A 26,779-nucleotide genomic window follows, 5' to 3' on the forward strand; every position below is an offset into this window, starting at 1 on the left:
TTTATATCGAGATATAATGTACAGGTCTAATGTTCCCGAGTACCTTTATATATCAAGGTCTAATGTAGTGGCATAATGTTTCCATGTACCTTTATATCAAGGTATAATCTAGAGGTCTAATGTTCCCCTGTACCTTTACATCAAGGTATAATGTCCCCCTTTGCCTTTATATCAAGGTATAATGTTCCCCTGTACCTTTATATCAAGGTATAATGCAGAGGTCTTATGTTCCCCTCTACCTTTATATCAAGGTATAATGCAGAGGTCTAATGTTCCCCTGTAGCTTTATATCAAGGTATAATGAGGCCTAATGTTCCCCTGTACCTTTATATCAAGGTATAATGTAGAGGTACAATGTTCCCCACTACCTTTATATCAAGGTATAATGTTGTGTTATAATGTTCCCCTGTACCTTTATATCAAGGTATAATGTAGATGTCTAATGTTCCCCTGTACCTTGATATCAAGGTATAATGTTGTGTTATAATGTTCCCCTGTACCTTTATATCAAGGTATAATGTAGAGGTCTAATGTTCCCCACTACCTTTATATCAAGGTATAATGTTGTGTTATAATGTTCCCCTGTACCTTTATATATCAAGGTCTAATGTAGAGGTCTAATGTTCCCCTGTACCTTTAAATCAAGGTATAATGTTCCCCTGTACCTTTATATCAAGGTATAATGTAGAGGTCTAATGTTCCCCTGTACCTTTATATCAAGGTATAATGAGGTCTAATGTTCCCCTGTACCTTTATATCAAGGTATAATGTTGTGTTATAATGTTCCCCTGTACCTTTATATCAAGGTATAATGAGGTCTAATGTTCCCCTGTACCTTTATATCAAGGTATAATGTTGTGTTATAATGTTCCCCTGTACCTTTATATATCAAGGTTTAATGTAGAGGTCTAATGTTCCCCTGTACCTTTAAATCAAGGTATAATGTTCCCCTGTACCTTTATATCAAGGTCTGATGTAGAGGTCTAATGTTCCCCTGTATCTTTATATCAAGGTCTGATGTAGAGGCCTAATGTTCCCCTGTATCTTTATATCAAGGTCTGATGTAGAGGCCTAATGTTCCCCTGTACCTTTATATCAAGGTCTAATGTAGAGGTCTAATGTTCCCCACTACCTTTATATCAAGGTATAAAGTGGTCTAATGTTCCCCTTTACCTTTATATCAAGGTCTAATGTAGAGGTCTAATGTTCCCCTGTATCTTTATATCAAGGTATAATGTAGAGGCCTAATGTTCCCCTGTATCTTTATATCAAGGTATAATGTTCCCCTGTACCTTGACATCAAGGTATAATGTAGAGGTCTAATGTTCCCCTGTACCTTCATATCAAGGTATAATGTTCCCCTGTAACTATATATCGAGGTATAATATACAGGTCTAATGTTCCCGAGTACCTTTATATATCAATGTCTAATGTAGAGGTCTAATGTTCCCCTGTACCTTTATATCAAGGTATAATGTTCCCCTGTCCCTTTATATCGAGGTTTAATGTAGAGGTCTAATGTCCCCCTGTGCCTTTATATCAAGGTGTAATGAGGCCTAATGTTCCCCTGTACCTTTATATCAAGGTATAATGTAGAGGTCTAATGTTCCCCTGTACCTTTATATCAAAGTATAATGTACAGGCCTAATGTTCCCCTGTATCTTTATATCAAGGTATAATGTTCCCCTGTACCTTTATATCAAAGTATAATGTACAGGTCTAATGTTCCCCTGTACCTTTATATCAAGGTATAATGTAGAGGTCTAATGTTCCCCTGTACCTTTATATCAAAGTATAATGTACAGGCCTAATGTTCCCCTGTATAAAACAGTTGATAAAGTGTTCAGCAGCCCAGTATCTCCATCCTCCACAGCGCTGTCCAGAATGAACAGTGGGAGGGTCACCCAATCCTTCCTCCAGCTCTGAATAGGATGGCATTGGATACAAAGTCGTTATTTACTCATTTTTTACAAGCATGGCGAGCTGTTAATTTACTGTTGTGAATGTGAAGAAATGAATGCAGTGCCTTTCTGTCAGAATAATTCAGAGCTTGCTGTAACATCAGGTTACCATGACAATTATCACAACAATGGGGTCAAAGGTGAATGTTTCTCGCTCAGTTGCGTCTAAGCAATGATTATATAAAAGGCAAATGCTGCCAAAAATGTGAATAAATGTAGCTGTTTGAAAGGGGACCATATGAACATTGCCCAATTATTTTTTCAGGTATCAACACAAACCTGTGTAAATCAGTTACTTGTCTCTCTCCCTCTTTCTCTCTCTTTCTCCCTCTTTCTCTCTCTCCCTTGTTCTCTCTCTCTCTCCCTCGCTTCCATTGAACAAGCTCAGTCGAGAAGCTGAATGACAACTAATCACCCTCTCCCTCCATCTCTCTCTCTCTACCCCCTTCCTCTCCCTCCACAGCTAAAACCACCAAAACATCTCAAATGGGGAAGCAGAACAGCAAACTCCGCCCAGAGGTGATGCAGGATCTGCTGGAGAGCACAGACTTCACTGAAGCTGAGATCCAGGAGTGGTATAAGGGCTTCCTGAGGGACTGCCCCAGCGGGAACCTCTCCATGGAGGAGTTTAAGAAGATCTATGGTAACTTCTTCCCTTACGGAGACGCCTCCAAGTTCGCAGAGCACGTCTTCCGCACCTTCGACGCCAACGGGGACGGGACCATAGACTTCCGGGAGTTCATAATTGCTCTGAGCGTTACGTCTCGCGGCCGCCTGGACCAAAAACTGAAGTGGGCCTTCAGCATGTACGACCTGGACGGGAACGGATACATCAGCAAGGCAGAGATGCTGGAGATCGTACAGGTCTGTCTGTCTGTCTGCCTATCTGTCTGTGTCTGTCTGTCTGTCTGTCTGTCTGTCTGTCTGTCTGTGTTTGTCTGCCTGTCTGTCTGCCTGTCTGTCTCTGTCTAGCTGCCTGTCTGTCTCTCTGTCTTCCTGTCTGTCTCTCTGTTTGTCTCTGTCTTCCTGTCTGTCTCTCTCTCTGTCTCTGTCTCTATATGCCTATCTATTCTATCCTTGTGCAGTTGTTTACATATGAGTGAATCCCTTAGACAGCTGTGTGTAAATACCCTAGCCCTTGAATAATCACCCATCAGGCTTTTAGTGAGCGAAACCCCATAAAGGCTGTCTAGTCACATAGTCTCCTTCTCTAGCTGTCCACTCATCATCACACCAGCTATATCAGTCTGGCTCTAGCTGTCCACTCATGATCACACCAGCTATATCAGTCTGGCTCTAGCTGTCCACTCATTATCACACCAGCTATATCAGTCTGGCTCTAGCTGTCCACTCATTATCACACCAGCTACAGTGCCTTGCGAAAGTATTCGGCCCCCTTGAACTTTGCGACCTTTTGCCACATTTCAGGCTTCAAACATAAAGATATAAAACTGTATTTTTTTGTGAAGAATCAACAACAAGTGGGACACAATCATGAAGTGGAACGACATTTATTGGATATTTCAAACTTTTTTAACAAATCAAAAACTGAAAAATTGGTCGTGCGAAATTATTCAGCCCCCTTAAGTTAATACTTTGTAGCGCCACCTTTTGCTGCAATTACAGCTGTAAGGGTATGTCTCTATCAGTTTTGCACATCGAGAGACTGACATTTTTTCCCATTCCTCCTTGCAAAACAGCTCGAGCTCAGTGAGGTTGGATGGAGAGCATTTGTGAACAGCAGTTTTCAGTTCTTTCCACAGATTCTCGATTGGATTCAGGTCTGGACTTTGACTTGGCCATTCTAACACCTGGATATGTTTATTTTTGAACCATTCCATTGTAGATTTTGCTTTATGTTTTGGATCATTGTCTTGTTGGAAGACAAATCTCCGTCCCAGTCTCAGGTCTTTTGCAGACTCCATCAGGTTTTCTTCCAGAATGGTCCTGTATTTGGCTCCATCCATCTTCCCATCAATTTTAACCATCTTCCATGTCCCTGCTGAAGAAAAGCAGGCCCAAACCATCATGCTGCCACCACCATGTTTGACAGTGGTGATGGTGTGTTCAGGGTGATGAGCTGTGTTGCTTTTACGCCAAACATAACGTTTTGCATTGTTGCCAAAAAGTTCAATTTTGGTTTTATCTGACCAGAGCACCTTCTTCCACATGTTTGGTGTGTCTCCCAGGTGGCTTGTGGCAAACTTTAAACGACACTTTTTATGGATATCTTTAAGAAATGGCTTTCTTCTTGCCACTCTTCCATAAAGGCCAGATTTGTGCAATATACGACTGATTGTTGTCCTATGGACAGAGTCTCCCACCTCAGCTGTAGATCTCTGCAGTTCATCCAGAGTGATCATGGGCCTCTTTGCTGCATCTCTGATCAGTCTTCTCCTTGTATGAGCTGAAAGTTTAGAGGGACGGCCAGGTCTTGGTAGATTTGCAGTGGTCTGATACTCCTTCCATTTCAATATTATCGCTTGCACAGTGCTCCTTGGGATGTTTAAAGCTTGGGAAATCTTTTCGTATCCAAATCCGGCTTTAAACTTCTTCACAACAGTATCTCGGACCTGCCTGGTGTGTTCCTTGTTCTTCATGATGCTCTCTGCGCTTTTAACGGACCTCTGAGACTATCACAGTGCAGGTGCATTTATACGGAGACTTGATTACACACAGGTGGATTGTATTTATCATCATTAGTCATTTAGGTCAACATTGGATCATTCAGAGATCCTCACTGAACTTCTGGAGAGAGTTTGCTGCACTGAAAGTAAAGGGGCTGAATAATTTTGCACGCCCAATTTTTCAGTTTTTGATTTGTTAAAAAAGTTTGAAATATCCAATAAATGTCGTTCCACTTAATGATTGTGTCCCACTTGTTGTTGATTCTTCACAAAAAAATACAGTTTTATATCTTTACGTTTGAAGCCTAAAATGTGGCAAAAGGTCGCAAAGTTCAAGGGGGCCGAATACTTTCGCAAGGCACTGTATATCAGTCTATGGTGTTACTGTGTTACTAGACTACCCCTATGGTGTTACTGTGGGTATAGACTACTATTATGGTGTTACTGTGGGACTAGACTTCCACTATGGTGTTACTGTGGGACTAGACTACCCCTATGGTGTTACTGAGGGACTAGACTACCCCTATGGTGATACTGAGGGACTAGACAACCCCTATGGTGTTACTGTGGGTATAGACTACCTCTATGGTGTTACTGAGGGACTAGACTACCTCTATGGTTGTTATGGTGGGTATAGACTACCCCTATGTGTTACTGTGGGTATAGACTACTATTATGGTGTTACTGTGGGACTAGACTACCCTTATGGTTTTACTGTGGGTATAGACTACTATTATGGTGTTACTGAGGGACTAGACTACCCCTATGGTGTTACTGTGGGACTAGACTACCTCTATGGTGTTACTGAGAGTATAGACTATTATTATGGTGTTACTGTGGGACTAGACTACCCTTATGGTTTTACTGTGGGTATAGACTACTATTATGGTGTTACTGAGGGACTAGACTACCACTATGGTGTTACTGTGGGACTAGACTACCCCTATGGTGTTACTGTGGGACTAGACTACCTCTATGGTGCTACTTTGGGTATAGACTACTATTATGGTGTTACTGTGGGTATAGACTACCTCTATGGTGCTACTGTGGGACTAGACTACACCTATGGTGTTACTGTGGGACTAGACAACCCCTATGGTTGTTACTGTGGGACTAGACTACCTCTATGGTGTTACTGAGGGACTAGACAACCCCTATGGTGTTACTGTGGGACTAGACTACACCTATGGTGTTACTGTGGGACTAGACTACACCTATGGTGTTACTGTGGGACTAGACTACACCTATGGTGTTACTGTGGGACTAGACTACACCTATGGTGTTACTGTGGGACTAGACTACACCTATGGTGTTACTGTGGGACTAGACTACCTCTATGGTGCTACTTTGGGTATAGACTACTATTATGGTGTTACTGTGGGACTAGACTACCCCTATGGTGTTACTGTGGGACTAGACTACACCTATGGTGTTACTGTGGGACTAGACTACCTCTATGGTTGTTATGGTGGGTATTGACTACCCCTATGTGTTACTGTGGGTATAGACTACTATCATGGTGTTACTGTGGGACTAGACTACCCCTATGGTGTTACTGAGGGGCTAGACTACCCCTATGGTGTTACTGTGGGACTAGACTACCCCTATGGTGTTACTGTGGGACTAGACTACACCTATTGTGTTACTGTGGGACTAGACTACCCTTATGGTTTTACTGTGGGTATAGACTACCCCTATGGTGTTACTGTGGGTATAGACTACTATTATGGTGTTACTGTGGGACTAGACTACCCTTATGGTTTTACTGTGGGTATAGACTACCCCTATGGTGTTACTGTGGGTATAGACTACTATTATGGTGTTACTGTGGGTATAGACTACTATTATGGTGTTACCGTGGGACTAGACTACCCTTATGGTTTTACTGTGAGACTAGACTACCCCTATGGTGTTACTGTGGGTATAGACTACCCCTATGTGTTACTGTGGGTATAGACTACTATTATGGTGTTACTGTGGGACTAGACTACCCTTATGGTTTTACTGTGGGTATAGACTACCCCTATGGTGTTACTGTGGGTATAGACTACTATTATGGTGTTACTGTGGGTATAGACTACTATTATGGTGTTACTGTGGGACTAGACTACCCTTATGGTTTTACTGTGAGACTAGACTACCCCTATGGTGTTACTGTGGGTATAGACTACCCCTATGTGTTACTGTGGGTATAGACTACTATTATGGTGTTACTGTGGGACTAGACTACCCTTATGGTTTTACTGTGGGTATAGACTACCCCTATGGTGTTACTGTGGGTATAGACTACTATTATGTTGTTATTGTGGGACTAGACTAATATTATGGTGTTAGTGTGGGACTAGACTACCACTATGGTGCTACTTTGGGTATAGACTACTATTATGTTGTTACTGTGGGACTAGACTAATATTATGGTGTTAGTGTGGGACTAGACTACCCCTATGGTGCTACTTTGGGTATAGACTACTATTATGTTGTTACTGTGGGACTAGACTTATATTATGGTGTTAGTGTGGGACTAGACTACCCCTATGGTGTTACTGTGGGACTAGACTACTATTATGTTGTTACTGTGGGACTAGACTAATATTATGGTGTTAGTGTGGGACTAGACTACTATTATGGTTTCATTGTGGGTATAGACTACCCCTATGGTGTTACTGTGGGTATAGACTACTATTATGTTGTTTCTGTGGGACTAGACTAATATTATGGTGTTAGTGTGGGACTAGACTACCACTATGGTGCTACTTTGGGTATAGACTATGCCTATGGTGTTACTGTGGGTATAGACTACCCCTATGGTGTCACTGTGGGTATAGACTACCATTATGGTGTTACTGTGGGACTCGACTACCCCTACGGTGTTACTGTGGGTATAGACTACCCCTATGGTGTTACTGTGGGTATAGACTATTATTATGGTGTTACTGTGGGTATAGACTACCCCTGTGGTGTTACTGTGGGTATAGACTACTATTATGGTGTTACTGTCGATATAGACTACTTATATGGTGTTACTGTGGGACTAGACTACCCCTATGGTGTTACTGTGGGACTAGACTACCCTTATGGTGTTACTGTGGGTATAGACTACTATTATGGTGTTACTGTGAGACTAGACTACCACTATGGTGTTACTGTGGGACTAGACAACCCCTATGGTGTTACTGAGGGACTAGACAACCCCTATGGTGTTACTGTGGGACTAGACTACACCTATTGTGTTACTGTGGGACTAGACTAACTCTATGGTGTTACTGAGAGACTACCTCTATTGTGTTACTGTTGGACTAGCCTACCCCTATGGTGTTACTGTGGGTTAGACTACTGTTATGGTGTTACTGTGGGTTAGACTACTGTTATGGTGTTACTGTGGGTATAGACTACCTCATGCTGTTACTGTAGGTATAGACTACTATTACGGTGTTACTGTGGGACTAGACTACTATTATGGTGTTATTTTGGGACTAGACTACCACTATGGTGTTACTGTGTGTATAGACTACTATTATGGTGTCACTATGGGACTAGACTACCACTATGGTGTTACTGTGGGTATAGACTACTATTATGGTGTTACTGTGGGACTAGACTACCACTATGGTGTTACTGTGGGACTAGACTACCCCTGTGGTGTTACTGTGGGTATAGACTACTATTATGGTGTTACTGTCGATATAGACAACTATTATGGTGTTACTGTGGGACTAGACTACCACTATGGTGCTACTGTGGGTATAGACTACTATTATGGTGTTACTTTGGGACTAGACTATCCCTGTGGTGTTACTGTGGGTATAAACTACCCCTATGGTTGTTACTGTGGGTATTGACTACTATTATGGTGTTACTGTGGGTATGGACTACCCCTATGGTGTTACTGTGGGACTAGACTACCCATATGGTTGTTACTGTGGGTATTGACTACTATTATGGTGTTACTGTGGGTATAGACTACCCCTATGGTGTTCCCGTTGGTATAGACTACTATTATGGTGTTACTGTGGGACTAGACTTCCACTATGGTGTTACTGTGGGAAAGGACTACCCCTATGGTGTTACTGTGGGACTAGACTAACCCTATGGTGTTACTGTGGGTATAGACTACCTCTATGGTGCTACTGTGGGACTAGACTACACCTATGGTGTTACTGTGGGACTAGACAACCCCTATGGTTGTTACTGTGGGACTAGACTACCTCTATGGTGTTACTGAGGGACTAGACAACCCCTATGGTGTTACTGTGGGACTAGACTACACCTATGGTGTTACTGTGGGACTAGACTACACCTATGGTGTTACTGTGGGACTAGACTACACCTATGGTGTTACTGTGGGACTAGACTACACCTATGGTGTTACTGTGGGACTAGACTACACCTATGGTGTTACTGTGGGACTAGACTACCTCTATGGTGCTACTTTGGGTATAGACTACTATTATGGTGTTACTGTGGGACTAGACTACCCCTATGGTGTTACTGTGGGACTAGACTACACCTATGGTGTTACTGTGGGACTAGACTACCTCTATGGTTGTTATGGTGGGTATTGACTACCCCTATGTGTTACTGTGGGTATAGACTACTATCATGGTGTTACTGTGGGACTAGACTACCCCTATGGTGTTACTGAGGGGCTAGACTACCCCTATGGTGTTACTGTGGGACTAGACTACCCCTATGGTGTTACTGTGGGACTAGACTACACCTATTGTGTTACTGTGGGACTAGACTACCCTTATGGTTTTACTGTGGGTATAGACTACCCCTATGGTGTTACTGTGGGTATAGACTACTATTATGGTGTTACTGTGGGACTAGACTACCCTTATGGTTTTACTGTGGGTATAGACTACCCCTATGGTGTTACTGTGGGTATAGACTACTATTATGGTGTTACTGTGGGTATAGACTACTATTATGGTGTTACCGTGGGACTAGACTACCCTTATGGTTTTACTGTGAGACTAGACTACCCCTATGGTGTTACTGTGGGTATAGACTACCCCTATGTGTTACTGTGGGTATAGACTACTATTATGGTGTTACTGTGGGACTAGACTACCCTTATGGTTTTACTGTGGGTATAGACTACCCCTATGGTGTTACTGTGGGTATAGACTACTATTATGGTGTTACTGTGGGTATAGACTACTATTATGGTGTTACTGTGGGACTAGACTACCCTTATGGTTTTACTGTGAGACTAGACTACCCCTATGGTGTTACTGTGGGTATAGACTACCCCTATGTGTTACTGTGGGTATAGACTACTATTATGGTGTTACTGTGGGACTAGACTACCCTTATGGTTTTACTGTGGGTATAGACTACCCCTATGGTGTTACTGTGGGTATAGACTACTATTATGTTGTTATTGTGGGACTAGACTAATATTATGGTGTTAGTGTGGGACTAGACTACCACTATGGTGCTACTTTGGGTATAGACTACTATTATGTTGTTACTGTGGGACTAGACTAATATTATGGTGTTAGTGTGGGACTAGACTACCCCTATGGTGCTACTTTGGGTATAGACTACTATTATGTTGTTACTGTGGGACTAGACTTATATTATGGTGTTAGTGTGGGACTAGACTACCCCTATGGTGTTACTGTGGGACTAGACTACTATTATGTTGTTACTGTGGGACTAGACTAATATTATGGTGTTAGTGTGGGACTAGACTACTATTATGGTTTCATTGTGGGTATAGACTACCCCTATGGTGTTACTGTGGGTATAGACTACTATTATGTTGTTTCTGTGGGACTAGACTAATATTATGGTGTTAGTGTGGGACTAGACTACCACTATGGTGCTACTTTGGGTATAGACTATGCCTATGGTGTTACTGTGGGTATAGACTACCCCTATGGTGTCACTGTGGGTATAGACTACCATTATGGTGTTACTGTGGGACTCGACTACCCCTACGGTGTTACTGTGGGTATAGACTACCCCTATGGTGTTACTGTGGGTATAGACTATTATTATGGTGTTACTGTGGGTATAGACTACCCCTGTGGTGTTACTGTGGGTATAGACTACTATTATGGTGTTACTGTCGATATAGACTACTATTATGGTGTTACTGTGGGACTAGACTACCCCTATGGTGTTACTGTGGGACTAGACTACCCTTATGGTGTTACTGTGGGTATAGACTACTATTATGGTGTTACTGTGAGACTAGACTACCACTATGGTGTTACTGTGGGACTAGACAACCCCTATGGTGTTACTAAGGGACTAGACAACCCCTATGGTGTTACTGTGGGACTAGACTACACCTATTGTGTTACTGTGGGACTAGACTAACTCTATGGTGTTACTGAGAGACTACCTCTATTGTGTTACTGTTGGACTAGCCTACCCCTATGGTGTTACTGTGGGTTAGACTACTGTTATGGTGTTACTGTGGGTTAGACTACTGTTATGGTGTTACTGTGGGTATAGACTACCTCATGCTGTTACTGTAGGTATAGACTACTATTACGGTGTTACTGTGGGACTAGACTACTATTATGGTGTTATTTTGGGACTAGACTACCACTATGGTGTTACTGTGTGTATAGACTACTATTATGGTGTCACTATGGGACTAGACTACCACTATGGTGTTACTGTGGGTATAGACTACTATTATGGTGTTACTGTGGGACTAGACTACCACTATGGTGTTACTGTGGGACTAGACTACCCCTGTGGTGTTACTGTGGGTATAGACTACTATTATGGTGTTACTGTCGATATAGACAACTATTATGGTGTTACTGTGGGACTAGACTACCACTATGGTGCTACTGTGGGTATAGACTACTATTATGGTGTTACTTTGGGACTAGACTATCCCTGTGGTGTTACTGTGGGTATAAACTACCCCTATGGTTGTTACTGTGGGTATTGACTACTATTATGGTGTTACTGTGGGTATGGACTACCCCTATGGTGTTACTGTGGGACTAGACTACCCATATGGTTGTTACTGTGGGTATTGACTACTATTATGGTGTTACTGTGGGTATAGACTACCCCTATGGTGTTCCCGTTGGTATAGACTACTATTATGGTGTTACTGTGGGACTAGACTTCCACTATGGTGTTACTGTGGGAAAGGACTACCCCTATGGTGTTACTGTGGGACTAGACTAACCCTATGGTGATACTGAGGGACTAGACAACCCCTATGGTGTTACTGTGGGACTAGACTACCCATATGGTTGTTACTGTGGGTATTGACTACTATTATGGTGTTACTGTGGGTATAGACTACCCCTATGGTGTTCCCGTTGGTATAGACTACTATTATGGTGTTACTGAGGGACTAGACTTCCACTATGGTGTTACTGTGGGACTAGACTACCCCTATGGTGTTACTGTGGGACTAGACTACCCCTATGGTGATACTGAGGGACTAGACAACCCCTATGGTGTTACTGTGGGTATAGACTACTATTATGGTGTTACTGTGAGACTAGACTACCACTATGGTGTTACTGTGGGACTAGACTACCCCATGGTGTTACTGAGGGACTAGACAACCCCTATGGTGTTACTGTGGGACTAGACAACCCCTGTTGTGTTACTGTGGGTATAGACTACCCCTATGGTGTTCCCGTTGGTATAGACTACTATTATGGTGTTACTGTGGGACTAGACTTCCACTATGGTGTTACTGTGGGACTAGACTACCCCTATGGTGTTACTGTGGGACTAGACTACCTCTATGGTTGTTATGGTGGGTATAGACTACCCCTATGTGTTACTGTGGGTATAGACTACTATTATGGTGTTACTGTGGGACTAGACAACCCCTATGGTGTTACTGTGGGACTAGACTACACCTATGGTGTTACTGTGGGACTAGACAACCCCTATTTTGTTACTGTGGGTATAGACTACTATTATGGTGTTACTGTCGATATAGACTACTATTATGGTGTTACTTTGGGACTAGACTACCACTATGGTGTTACTGTGGGACTAGACTACCCCTGTTGTGTTACTGTGGGTATAGACTACTATTATGGTGTTACTGTCGATATAGACTACTATTATGGTGTTACTTTGGGACTAGACTACCACTATGGTGTTACTGTGGGACTAGACTACCCCTGTTATGTTACTGTGGGTATAGACTACTATTATGGTGTTACTGTCGATATAGACTACTATTATGGTGTTACTGTGGGACTAGACTACCACTATGGTGCTACTGTGGGTATAGACTACTATTATGGTGTTACTTTGGGACTAGACTATCCCTGTGGTGTTACTGTGGGTATAAACTACCCCTATGGTTGTTACTGTGGGTATTGACTACTATTATGGTGTTACTGTGGGTATGGACTACCCCTATGGTGTTACTGTGGGACTAGACTACCCATATGGTTGTTACTGTGGGTATTGACTACTATTATGGTGTTACTGTGGGTATAGACTACCCCTATGGTGTTACTGTGGGTAATGACTACTATTATGGTGTTACTGTGGCACTAGACTACCCCTATGGTGTTGTGGTGTGGTCTGGGCCTGCTGCCCACCACAGGCCATGTCAATGCTCTTCACATGCCTCTTACGTCACCCCTGTCCAGGGCTGCTATTTTAAGTTGATCACTAAACATAATCCCATTCTCCAGTTGGGTTCATTAGTTTTATCTTCTTGTTAATTTGGTCAGAGCTCTGAGTCAGAGCTCTTTGACATCAGCTTTGAAAAATCTAGGAATCTGGCAGCCGGTCAGTCAGTTAGTTAGCTTTCCCTGTGATAAAAGCAGGCTGATGGCAATCCACCTGGAACTGGGTAGATCCACCTGGAACTGTTTAGATCCACCTGGAACTGGGTAGATCCACCTGGGACTGTTTACATCCACCTGGGACTGGGTAGATCCACCTGGAACTGGGTAGATCCACCTGGAACTGGGTAGATCTACCTGGGACTGTTTAGATCCACCTGGGACTGTTTAGATCCACCTGGGACTGGGTAGTTCCACCTGGAACTGGGTAGATCCACCTGGAACTGGGTAGATCTACCTGGGACTGTTTAGATCCACCTGGAACTGGGTAGATCCACCTGGGACTGTTTAGATCCACCTGGAACTGGGTAGATCCACCTGGAACTGGGTAGATCTACCTGGGACTGTTTAGATCCGCCTGGAACTGTTTAGATCCACCTGGAACTGGGTAGATCCACCTGGGACTGTTTAGATCCACCTGGGACTGGGTAGATCCACCTGGAACTGGGTAGATCCACCTGGAACTGGGTAGATCTACCTGGGACTGTTTAGATCCACCTGGAACTGGGTAGATCCACCTGGGACTGTTTAGATCCACCTGGAACGGGGTAGATCCACCTGGAACTGGGTAGATCCACCTGGGACTGTTTAGATCCATCTGGAACTGGGTAGATCCACCTGGGACTGTTTAGTTCCACCTGGAACTGGGTAGATCCACCTGGGACTGGGTAGATCCACCTGGGACTGTTTAGATCCACCTGGAACTGGGTAGATCCACCTGGGACTGTTTAGATCCACCTGAAACTGGGTAGATCCACCTGGGACTGGGTAGATCCACCTGGGACTGTTTAGATCCACCTGGAACTGGGTAGATCCACCTGGAACTGGGTAGATCTACCTGGGACTGTTTAGATCCGCCTGGAACTGTTTAGATCCACCTGGAACTGGGTAGATCCACCTGGGACTGTTTAGATCCACCTGGGACTGGGTAGATCCACCTGGAACTGGGTAGATCCACCTGGAACTGGGTAGATCTACCTGGGACTGTTTAGATCCACCTGGAACTGGGTAGATCCACCTGGGACTGTTTAGATCCACCTGGAACGGGGTAGATCCACCTGGAACTGGGTAGATCCACCTGGGACTGTTTAGATCCATCTGGAACTGGGTAGATCCACCTGGGACTGTTTAGTTCCACCTGGAACTGGGTAGATCCACCTGGGACTGGGTAGATCCACCTGGGACTGTTTAGATCCACCTGGAACTGGGTAGATCCACCTGGGACTGTTTAGATCCACCTGAAACTGGGTAGATCCACCTGGGACTGGGTAGATCCACCTGGGACTGTTTAGATCCACCTTGAACTGGGTAGATCCACCTGGGGCTGGGTAGATCCATCGGGAACTTTGTGGATAGATCCATCGGGAGTCTATAGATCCATCGGGAACCAGGAATCAATCAAATGTATTTATGACGTCCTTTTACATCAGCAGATGTCACAAAGTGCTATACAGAAACACAGCCTAAAACCCCAAACAGCAAGCAATGCAGGTGCAGAAGCACGGTGGCTAGGAAAAACTCCCTAGAAAGGCAGGATTTTAGGTAGAAACCTAGAGAGGAACCAGGCTCTGAGGGGTGGCGAGTCCTCTTCTGGCTGTGCTGGGTGGAGATTATGACAGTACATGGCCAAGATGTTCATAGATGACCAGCAGCGTCAGATAATAATAATCTCAGTGGTTGTAGAGGGTGCAACAGGTCAGCACCTCAGGAGTAAATGTCAGTTGGATTTTCATAGCCGATCATTCAGAGTTAAAGACAGCAGAGTAATCGGCCAGGTAGTCCTGAGGCATGGTCCCAGAGCTCAGGTCCTCAGAGAGAAGAGAAAGAGAGAGAGAGAACTATACCGCCGGACAGGGCCAACCAGGTGGAGATTATATGAGTATATGGCCATTTAAGGCCAGATTGTTCTTCAAGATGTTCAAACGTCAGTGTAGAGAGGCTAGCACTATAGTAATATAACCAAATTGTTGGGTTCTAGTCAAGATTCTAGCAGCCGTGTTTAGCACTAACTGAAATGTATTTAGTGCTTTGTAGCCGGATAGTAGAGCATTGCAGTAGGCTAATCTAGAAGTGACAATCTGCAATTTTACGAAGATGGAAAAAAAACAGATTTCTTTCTTTCTTGAGACCTAGAACTAGCATCTCTGTTTTGTCCGAGTTTAAAAGTAACACATTTGCGGCCATCCATTTCCTTATGTCTGAAACAAATGCTTCCAGGGTATGCAATTTTGGGGCTTCACCATGTTTCATCAAAATGTACAGCTGTGTGTCGTCCGTATAGCAGTGAATGTTGACATTGTGTTTCTGACAGACATCACCAAGAGGTAGAATATATAGTGAGAACAATAGCGGTCCTAAAACGGAACCCTGAGGAACACCGACGCTTACAATTGATTTGTCAGAGGACAAACCATACACAGAGACGAACTGATATCTTTCCGACAGATAAGATCTAAACCAGGCAAGGTTTAGGTTTCCAAATTCTCCAAAACAATGTGGTGATCGATGGTGTCAAAAGCAGCACAAAGGTCTAGGAGAAAGAGGACAGATGCAGAGCCTCGGTCTGATGCCATTAAAACCACCTTCACGAGTGCAGTCTCAGTGCTATGATGGGGTCTAAAATCAGACTGAAGCATTTCGTATACATTGTTTGTCTTCTGGAAGGCATTGAGTTGCTGCGCAACAGCTTTTTCTAAAATGTTTGAGAGGAATGGGAGATTCGACATATGCCGATAGTTGTTTACATTTTCCGGGTCAAGGTTTGGCTTTTTCAAGAGAGGCTTTATTACTCAAATCAAATGTTATTTGTCACATGCTCCGAATTCAACATGTGTTGCGCCGAATTCAACACCTTACAGTGAAATGCTTACTTACAGCCCACAATTAACCAACAATGCAGTTTTAAAAAATAAATAAAAATAAGAATAAGAAATAAAAGTAACAAATAATTAAAGAGCAGCAGTAAAATAACAATAGCGAGGCTGTAAACAGGGGGTACCGGTACAGAGTCAATGTGCAGGGGCACCGGTTACTTGAGGATATTGAGGTCATATGTAGGAGTTATTAAGGTGACCTTACATAGATAATTGCTGCGTAAAAGGGGGGGAGCAATGCAAATAGTAGCCATTTGATTAAATGTTCAGGAGTCTTATGGCTTTAGGGTAAAAGCTTTTAAGAAGCCTTTTGGTCCTAGACTTGGCGCTCCGGTATCACTTGCCATGCGGTAGCAGAGAGAACAGTCTATGACTAGGGTGGCTGGAGTCTTTGACAATTTTTTGGCCCTTCCTCTGACACCACCTGATATAAAGCTCTTGAATGCCAGGAAACTTCATGGCTACAGATGTGATTGCTATGCGTCGGTATTCATTTAGGCAGGTTACCTTAGTGTTCTTGGGCACAGGGATTATGGTGGTCTGCTTGAAACATGTTGGTATTAAAGACTCCGACAGGGAGAGGTTTTAAAATGTCAGTGAAGACACTTGCCAGTTGGTCAGCGCATGCTTGGAGTACACGTCCTGGTAATCCATCTGGCCCTGCAGCCTTGTGAATGTTGACCTGTTTAAAGGTCTTACTCACATCGGCTGCAGAGAGCGTGACCACACAGTCGTCCAGAACAGATAATGCTTTCATGCATGTTTAAGAGTTACTTGCCTCGAAGCGAGCATAGAAGTAATTTACCTTGTCTGGTAGGCTCGTGTCACTGGGCAGCTCTCGGCCATGATTCCCTTTGTCGTCTGTAATAGTTGGCAAGCCCTGCCACATCCGATGAGCATCGGAGCCAGTGAAGCACGATTCAATCTTAGTCCTGTATTGACGTCTCTCTCCCTCAGATTTTCCAAATGAAGGGAGAGAGAGAGCTTGGTACGCATCTCTGTGTGTGGAGTAAAGGTGATGTTGAGTTTTTTTCCTCTCTGGTTGCACATTTAACGTGCTGGTAGAAATTTGCTATAACGGGTTTAAGTTTTCCTGCATTGAAGTCCCTGGCCACTCGGATCGCCACCTCTGGATGAGCGTTTTCCTGTTTACTTATGGTGGTATACAGCTCATTGAGTGCGGTCTTAGTGCCATCTTCGGTCTGTGGTGGTATGTAGACACCTATGAAAAATACAACTGAAAACTCTGTAGGAAGATAGTGTGGTCTACAGCTTATGAGATACTCTACCTCAACTAGCAAAACCTCTAGACTTCCTTAGATATTGTGCACCAGCTGTTTACAAATATACATGGACCACCACACCTTGTCTTACCAGAGGCTGCTGTTCTATCCTGCTGATGCAGTGTATAACATGCCAGCTGTATGTTAGTCATGTCGTTGTTCAGCCACGACTCAGTGAAACATAAGATGTTACAGTCTTTAGTGTCCCGTTGGTGGGATAATCTTGCTTGTAGGTCATCCATTTTATTTTCCAATGATTGCACCTTTGCCAATAGAACAGATGGCAGTGGGGGTTTACTTGCTCGCTTACAAATTCTCAGAAGTCAGTTTGACCTCATTTTTCTTCATCTATTCATGCAAATGACAGAGATTTGGTCCTCTTACCGAGAAAGCTGTATATCCTTCACGTCGGACTCGTTAAAGGAAAAAGCTTCTTCCAGTTCGTGGTGAATAATCGCTGTTCTGTCCAGAAGCTCTTTTTGGTCATAAGAGACGGTAGCAGCAACATTATGTACAAAATAAGTTACAAACCAAAAAAAATGAACGAAATAACACAGTTGGTTAGGAGCATGTAACCATTCTACTTTTAGTGAGTTTGGTACACATCTGGAGCGTGAAGGTTTAGAAGCCATTACTATTTTTATGAATGTGTCAAGAGATACAGGATCAAAAACCTTGAGTGTCTCCATTGATGGCAGGTCCTGGCAGACTCAGGACAACTGCACTTTGGAGAAATACGCAGATTCAAAGAGGAATCCGTAATTTGCCTACTAATGATCATGATTATCGTCTAAGAAGTTAATGAATTCATCACTGCTGAAGTGAAAGCCATCCTCTCTTGGGGAATGTTGCTTTTTAGTTAGTTTTGCAACTGTATCAAAAACATTTTTAGGATTGTTCTAATTTTCTTGAGCAGCAGTGAGGGCTCTTCGATATTGTACGGTACTGTTTTTCCAAACTAGTCAGAAGACTTCCAGTTTGGTGGAGCGCCATTTCCGTTCCAATTTTCTGGAAGCTTGCTTTTCTGTATATCAGGGAGATCATTTCTTGTGACAAATGTTGTTTTGTTTTAGGGGTGCTACTGCATCTAAGGTATTATGCAAAGTTAAACATATATCTTCAGTTAGGTGGAATTTTGTACTCGTCCTTGGGCGTCCTTGGGTAGGTGTAGGGAGTCTGGAAGGGTATCTAGGAATCTTTGGGTTGTCCGAGAATTTATAGCTTGGTTTTTGCTGGTCCTGTAATGTGTACACTGGGAGTCAGGAAGCAAGTACAGAGAGTGAATCATTTAATAATAAGTAAACTAACGTGGAATAAAACAAGAAACACAAAAAGCGTACAGACATGAAACCGAAATAGAGTCAATAACACCTAGGGAAAGAACCTAAGGGAGTGACAGTTATAGGGAAGATAATCAGGAAGGTGATGGAGTCCAGGTGAGTCTGAGGAGGCGCTGGTGGGTGTAACAATGGTGACCGGTGTGCGTTCTAATAAGCAAACTGGTGACCTCAAGAGGGAGTATATGTGACAGTACCCCCTCCCTGATGCGCGGCTCCAGCCGAAGAATGCCGACCAGAGGGACGGTCCCGGGGACCAGGATCGGTCCGATCGCTTCTGCTGAGGCGCGGGAACCTGTCGAGACAACCAAGTCTTGTAAACCTGACGAGCCAGCTGAGGCATGGAAGCCCGGCGAGCCCGCTGAGGCATGGGAGCCTGATAAACCGGCTGAGGCATGGGAGCCTGACGAACCGGCTGAGGCATGGGAGCCTGAAGTTTAGGCATCCTCGGTAGCTTCGGCCACGGACACTTGACAGGCCAACCGAGTCTTGTAAACCTGACGAGCCAGCTGAGGAATGGAAGCCCGGCGAGCCAGCTGAGGAATGGAAGCCCGGCGAGCCCGCTGAGGCATCCCCGGTAGCTCCTGTAGCGAAACCCGGTCACCTACAATACAATACAAAAAACAAAAAACACTCACTTCAACTTTTCCCCTGATGCCTTGAGATGGATGAAATCATACCTTGAAGGCAGAACTCAGTGTGTCAGAGTGAGCAATGAGCTGTCGCCCACTCGTGGCTATGATGTGGGCGTGCCCCATGGGTCAATACTGGGGCCCCTCCTGTTCAGCCTGTACATCAATGATCTGCCTTCTGTCTGTACTGGGTCTGAAGTTCAAATGTATGCAGATGATACAGTGATATATATGCATGCAAAGAGCAAACAACAAGCTGCACAAGAACTCACTACTGTAATGGTCCAGGTTACAAAGTGGCTCAGTGACTCGTGTTTGCATCTCAATGTGAAAAAAACTGTTTGCATGTTCTTCACAAAGAGGGCAACAGATGCTACTGAGCCAGATGTCTATGTGTCAGGGGAGAAGCTCCAGGTGGTATCCGTTTTTAAGTACCTTGGCATCATACTTGATTCCAACCTCTCTTTTAAAAAGCATGTGAAAAAGGTAATTCAAATAACCAAATTCAACCTAGCTAATTTCCGATTTATACGAAATTGTTTGACTACAGAGGTTGCAAAACTGTACTTCAAATCTATGATACTCCCCCACTTAACATACTGCTTGACTAGTTGGGCCCAAGCTTGCTGTACAACATTAAAACCTATTCAGTCTGTCTACAAACAGGCTCTCAAAGTGCTTGATAGGAAGCCCAATAGCCATCATCATTGTCACATTCTTAGAAAGCATGAGCTCTTGAGTTGGGAAAATCTTGTGCAATACACCGACGCATGTCTTATATTCAAGATCCTTAATGGCCTGGCTCCCCCTCCACTCAATATTTTTGTTAAACAGAAAACCCAGACATATGGCAGCAGATCCACAAGGTCTGCCATGAGAGGTGACTGTATAGTTCCCCTAAGGAAAAGCACCTTTAGTAAATCTGCATTCTCTGTGAGAGCTTCCCATGTCTGGAATACACTGCCATCAGACACACATAACTGCACCACATATCACACTTTCACAAAATGCTTGAAGACATGGCTAAAGGTCAATCAGATTTGTGAACATGGTCCCTAGCTGTGTGTTGCCGCTTTCCATGTTGTCTGTTGTCTGTAGCTTGTGAGGTGTGGAAACACTTTGTTGCTTTTATGAATTTTGTCTTGCTGCTTTTTTTTTATGTTGCTCTGTCTGTATGCTACGTCTTGCTTGTCCTATGTTGCTCTGTCTGTATGCTATGTCTTGCTTGTCCTATGTTGCTATGTCTTGCTTGTTCTATGCTGCTATTGTCTATATTGTAATTGTTTTTAATAACCTGCCCAGGGACTGCGGTTGAAAATTAGCCGGCTGGCTAAAACCGGCACTTTTACTGAAACGTTGATTAATGTGCACTGTCCCTGTAAAAATAAAAAATAAACTCAAACTCAACTCATGCTCCCCTTTGGTGAGGCGTTATTCTGTAACATGTACGCTGGGAGTCGGGAAGCAAGTACAGGGAGTGAATAATTCAATAATAAATAAATGAACATGGACAAAACAAGAAACACGAAAGCATACAGACATGAAACCGAAACAGAGCCAATAACGCCTAAGAAAAGAACCAAAGGGAGTGACAGTTATAGGGAAGGTAATCAGGAAGGTGAGTCTGATGAGACGCTGGTGCCTGTAACAATGGTGACAGGTGTGCGTAATAATAATGAGACTGGTGTCCTCAAGCACCAGAGAGGGAGTATACGTGGTTGGGATCTGAGCAGATTATTTGTTGTGATTGGAAACGTTCTAAAATGGTGGTCCAATAGTCCAGGATTATGAGGAAAAACATTTAGATCCACAATATCTATTCTATGTGACAAAACTAGATCCAGGGTATGACTGTGGCAGTGAGTACATCCGGAGACATGCTGGACATAACCCACTGAGTCGATGATGGCTCCGAAAGCCTTTGGAGTGGGTCTGTGGACTTTGTGAATACTGAAGTCACCAAAAATGTGAATATTATCTACCGTGACTACAAGGTCTGATAGGAATTCAGGGAACTCAGTGAGGAACACTGTATATGGCCCAGAAGGCTTGTATACAGTAACTAAAAAAAGCGATTGAGTATGCTGCATAGATTTCATGACTAGCAGCTCAAAAGATGAAAACACAGTCATTTCTATTTTATTATTGACATTTGCTGTAGTTAGCAACACCTCCACCTTTGTGGAATGTGCGGGGGATATGGTCAATAGTGTAACCAGGAGGAGAGTCCTCATTTAACAGAGTAAATTCATCAAGCTTGAGCCATGCTTCAGTCAAGCCAATCACATCAAGATTATGATCAGTGATTAGTCCATTGACCATGACTGCCTTGGAAGTGAGGGATCTAACAGTAAGTAGCCCTATTTTGAGATATCACAATCTCTTTCAATAATGACAGGAATGTAGAAGGTCTTCACTCCAGTGAGATTGCTTAGGTGAATATCGCAATGTTTAGTTTTGCCCTGCCTAGATCGAGGCACAGACACGGTCTCAATGAGGATAGCTGAGATGACTACACTGACTGTGCTAGTGGCAGACTCCACTAAGCTGGCAGGCTGGCTAATAGCCTGCTGCCTGGCCTTGAACTGGGTACATCCATCTGAAACTAGGAAGATTCCCCATGAACTAGGTAGATGGTGACGACAGATATGGCACCTCTGCTTTCTTGCTCCTAAGCTATTTTAGTTTTTTGTTTGTTACTTCTTACATTATTAGCCAAGGAAATCTTTTGTGTTATTACCTACAGACGGAAAAAACGTTGGGATATCAGAGCGGCGGCAACTCACCAGCAATATGACCAGGAATACAACTTTCCTGAATTGGATCCTTTGTTCGTACCCCCCAGGGCAATGAAACTTATTCCAGCTCCAAACCAACGCTGGCGAAGAAGATGTATTCAGAGTGGACTTCTAGTCCAACTCAGGAGGCGTGCATGCCATCCACCGCTTCCGAGTATATTACTCGCTAATGTTCAGTCTCTGGATAATAAAGTAGACGAGCTCAGGATGATGATCTCCTTCTTGAGAGACATCAGGGATTTTAATTTACTCTGTTGTTGAAAAAGCCATATCTCAGACTGGCCAATAAAACTAAAATATTAACTTCTAGCGTCCCACCTGGCCAACATCCGGTGAAATTGCAGAGCGCGAAATTCAAATTACAAAAATCTTAATATTAAACATTCATGAAAATACAAGTGTCATACATCATTTAAAAGCTTAACTTCTTGTTAATCCTGCCGCTTTGTCAGATTTCAAAAAGGCTTCACGAAAGTCAGCAATAGCGATAAAATAAATCACTCACTTTTGAAGATCTTCATCTGGTTGCAATCACAAGGGTCCCAACTACATAACAAATGGTCCTTTTGTTCGATAAAGTCCTTCTTCATATCACAAAAAAAGTATGTTTCATTGGCACGCTTGACTCAGTAATCCACTGGTTTCCCTCGTTAACCTGTTAGATCTCTAGGGACGCTATTTCATTTTTGGATAAAAAACGTTCCCGTTTTAAGCGCGATATTTTGTCACGAAAAGATGCTCGACTATGCATATTCTTGACAGTTTTGGAAAGGAAACACTCTGAAGTTTCAGAATCTGCAAAGATTTTGGCTGTAAGTGCCCCAGAACTCATTCTACAGGCGAAACCAAGATGATGCATCAACCAGGAAATTAGCAGAATTTCTGAAGCTCTGTTTTCCATTGTCTCCTTATATGGCTGTGATTGCGCAAGGAATGAGCCTACACTTTCTGTCATTCGCCCAAGGTCTTAGCAGCATTGTGACGTATTTGTAGGCATATCATTGGAAGATTGACCATAAGAGACTACATTTTCCAAGTGTCCGCCTGGTGTCCTGCGTGGAATTCGGTGCGCAATTGCCAGCTGCTTGTACTTTTCCATTTGATATAGGGGAGAAACCATGTGTCCAAGAACGATATATCAATGAAGAGATATGTGAAAAACACCTTGATGATTGATTCTAAACAACGTTTGCCATGTTTTCAGTCGATATTATGGAGTTAATTTGGAAAAAAGTTCGCGTTTTGAGGACTGAATTTTCGGGTTTTTTTGGTAGCCAAATGTGATGTATAAAACGGAGCTATTTCTAATACACAAAGAATCTTTTTGGAAAAACTGAGCATCTGCCATCTAACTGAGAGTATCCTCATTGAAAACATCAGAAGTTCTTCAAAGGTAAATTATTTTATTTGAAGGCTTTTATGTTTTTGTTGAAATGTTGCGTGCTGGATGCTAACGCTAATGCTAACGCTAAATGCTACGCTAGCTAGCTACTTTTACACAAATTATTGTTTTCCTATGGTTGAGAAGCATATTTTGAAAATCTGAGATGACAGTGTTGTTTACAAAAGGCTAAGCTTGCGAGATGGCATATTTATTTCATTTCATTTGCGATTTTCATGAATAGTTAACGTTGCGTTATGGTAATGAGCTTGAGGCTGTAGTCACGATACCGGATCCGGGTTTGGGAGATCAGAGAGGTTAAAAATGCATACAAATGAATCCCGTAAGTTACCAATAAACTTCTTCCAAACATATCAAACAACATTCCAAATCAATCCTCAGGTACCCTAATATGTAAATAAACTATTACATTTAAGACGGAGAATACCGGAGACCATTACCGGAGATAAATAACAAAGTACACGCCCTCACCGGAACACGCAACAAACACGACAGACAAAATGGGAGTCACTTACTAAAACTACAAATTCTAGCTCATTTTTCAAAAAACAAGCCTGAAACTCTTTCTAAAGACTGTTGATATCTAGTGGAAGCCCTAGGAGCTGCAATCTGGGAGGTATTCCATTTATATTCCCATTGACAGCCATAGTAATCAGGGGTGAGCTGAAAAAGAAAATTCTGGAGGGAGTGTCCTCGGGTTTTTGCCTGCCATATCAGTTATGTTATACTTACAGACATTATTTTAACAGTTTTGGAAACTTTAGAGTGTTTTCTATCCAATACAATATAAAAATCAGTTGTTTCCAGCTACAATAGTCATTTACAATATTAACAATGTCTACACAGTATTTCTGATCAATTTGATGTTATTTTAATGGACTAAAATGTGCTTTTCTTACAAAAACAAGGACACTTCTAAGTGACCCCAAACTTTTGAACGGTAGTGTAGATCCACCTAGAACTGGGTAGATTCATCTGGAACAAGGTACAGGCCCCTGGAACTTGGTAGATTCCCTTGGAACTGGGTAGATTCCCCTGGAACAAGGTACAGGCCCCAGGAACTTGGTAGAATCCCTTGGAACTGGGTAGATTCACCTGGAACAAGGTACAGGCCCCTGGAACTTGGTAGATTCCCTTGGAACTGGGTAGATTCACCTGGAACAAGTTACAGGCCCCTGGAACTTGGTAGATTCCCTTGGAACTGGGTAGATTCACCTGGAACAAGGTAGAGGCCCCTGGAACTTGGTAGATTCCCCCGTAACTGGGTAGATTCCCCTCTAACTAGGTAAATTTACCCTGAACTAGGCACAGCACACAATACTCTATTAGAGAAGACAAATCATCACTTGAGATCCTATAGAATGAGAGTATTTCTGGGCTACAGTATTCCCTCCAAGCCTCTATGAGATCCTATAGAATGAGAGTAGTTATGGGCTACAGTATTCCCTCCAAGCCTCTATGTGTAGGGTTAGGGTTAGGGGTATATGTAAGGGGGGGGACAGGTACTTCAGGTCTCAGGCATGGAGACATCACTTTCTGAGTCTGACTGATACCTCCTCTATCTCTCCATCATCAGCTAGACACAGAAGACGGTTAGGGTGAGATAGACACAGCAGAGCCTTACTCTTATCTAAGCTGCCCGACACAAAAGCTCCATTGAAGTCCTGATAGACAGCAGTTGCTACGTAAGCTGACCAATGGTGGAAAAAGTACCCAACTGTCATACTTGAGTAAATGTAAAGATGCCTTAATAAAAAATGACTTGAGTAAAAGTAAAAGTTACCCAGTAAAATACTACTTGAGTAAAATTATTTGGTTTAAAATATACTTAAGTATCAAAAGTAAATGTAATTGCTAAAATGAACTTAAGTATCAAAGGTAAAAGTAAAAGTATAAATCATTTCTAAAACCTTATATTAAGCAAACCAGATGGCCACATTTGCCTGTTTTTTTTATTTACGGGTAGCCAGGCGCACACTCCAACATTCAGACATAATTTACAAACTAAGCAAGTGTGTTTAGTGAGTAACCAGATTAGAGGCAGTAGGGATGACCAGGGATGTTCTCTGTTTAGTGAGTCCTCCAGATCAGAGGCAGTAGGGATGACCAGGGATGTTCTCTTAATAAGTGTGTGAATTGGACCAATTTACTGTCCTGCTAAGCATTCAACGTACTTTTGGATGTCAGAGAAAAGGTATGGAGTAAAAAGTACATAATTTTCTTTATGAATGTAGTAAAGTAAAAGTAGTCAAAAACAGAAATAGTAAAGTACAGATACCCCAAAAACCACTGATGCTGACTGAAGCACTTTAACACTGCTGGTAAATGTTCACATTACAACAACAGCACACAGGGGGGGGGGGGGGGGGTTCCTAGCCACCTTGCTTCTACATCTGCATTGCTTGCTGTTTGGGGTTTTAGCCTGGGTTTCTGTTCAGCACTTTGTGACATCTGCTGATGTAGAAAGGGCTTCATATATACATTGGATTGACAGCCCTGCAGTAAATGGACTGGTTAGGAAGCAGGTAAACCAATGTCAGTGATCACTGCCTGTATCATTAGTAGGCATAGTTAATCAATATCACTTAATGTCTGTCACATTCTATCACGTAATATCACTTAGATCTATCAGGTCAACTAAGTTAGAGACGAATAGAGTCATCTCACTAACACTGGATGTATTTGCCACTTGTGAGACAGGCTCATCTCCCCAGTCTGAGACAGAGTGAGACAGGCTCATCTCCTCAGTCTGAGACAGAGTGAGACAGGCTCAGCTTCTCAGTGTAAGACAGTGAGAGACAGGCTCATCTCCGTATTCTAAGATATCGTGAGACAGGCTCATCTCATCAGTGTAAGACAGAGTGAGACAGAGAGGGAGTTACAGAGAGAGAGACAGAGAGAGAGATAGTTACAGAGACAGACAGAGAGAGACAGAGAGAGAGAGTTAGAGAGAGAGAGAGAGAGTTACAGAGAGAGAGACAGAGAGAGTTACAGAGAGAGAGACAGAGAGAGAGAGAGAGTTACAGAGAGAGTTACATAGAGAGAGACAGAGAGAGAGA

General features: G+C 43.1%; 1 protein-coding gene across 1 annotated transcript in view; it reads left to right on the forward strand.

Moving 5' to 3' along the window:
• The window catches only part of ncaldb (neurocalcin delta b), a 108,604-nt gene that overhangs the window by 66,023 nt on the left and 15,802 nt on the right, over window positions 1-26,779 (forward strand). Inside the window, exon 2 of the mRNA XM_036971390.2 lies at window positions 2,425-2,825. Coding sequence (XP_036827285.1) covers window positions 2,448-2,825 — 378 coding nt within the window. The 5' untranslated portion in view covers window positions 2,425-2,447. The remainder of the gene's footprint in view (window positions 1-2,424; window positions 2,826-26,779) is intronic.

This window comes from Oncorhynchus mykiss, chromosome 30 (assembly GCF_057628025.1).
Source record: "Oncorhynchus mykiss isolate SJ-2025 chromosome 30, ASM5762802v1, whole genome shotgun sequence".
NCBI lineage: Eukaryota > Metazoa > Chordata > Actinopteri > Salmoniformes > Salmonidae > Oncorhynchus > Oncorhynchus mykiss.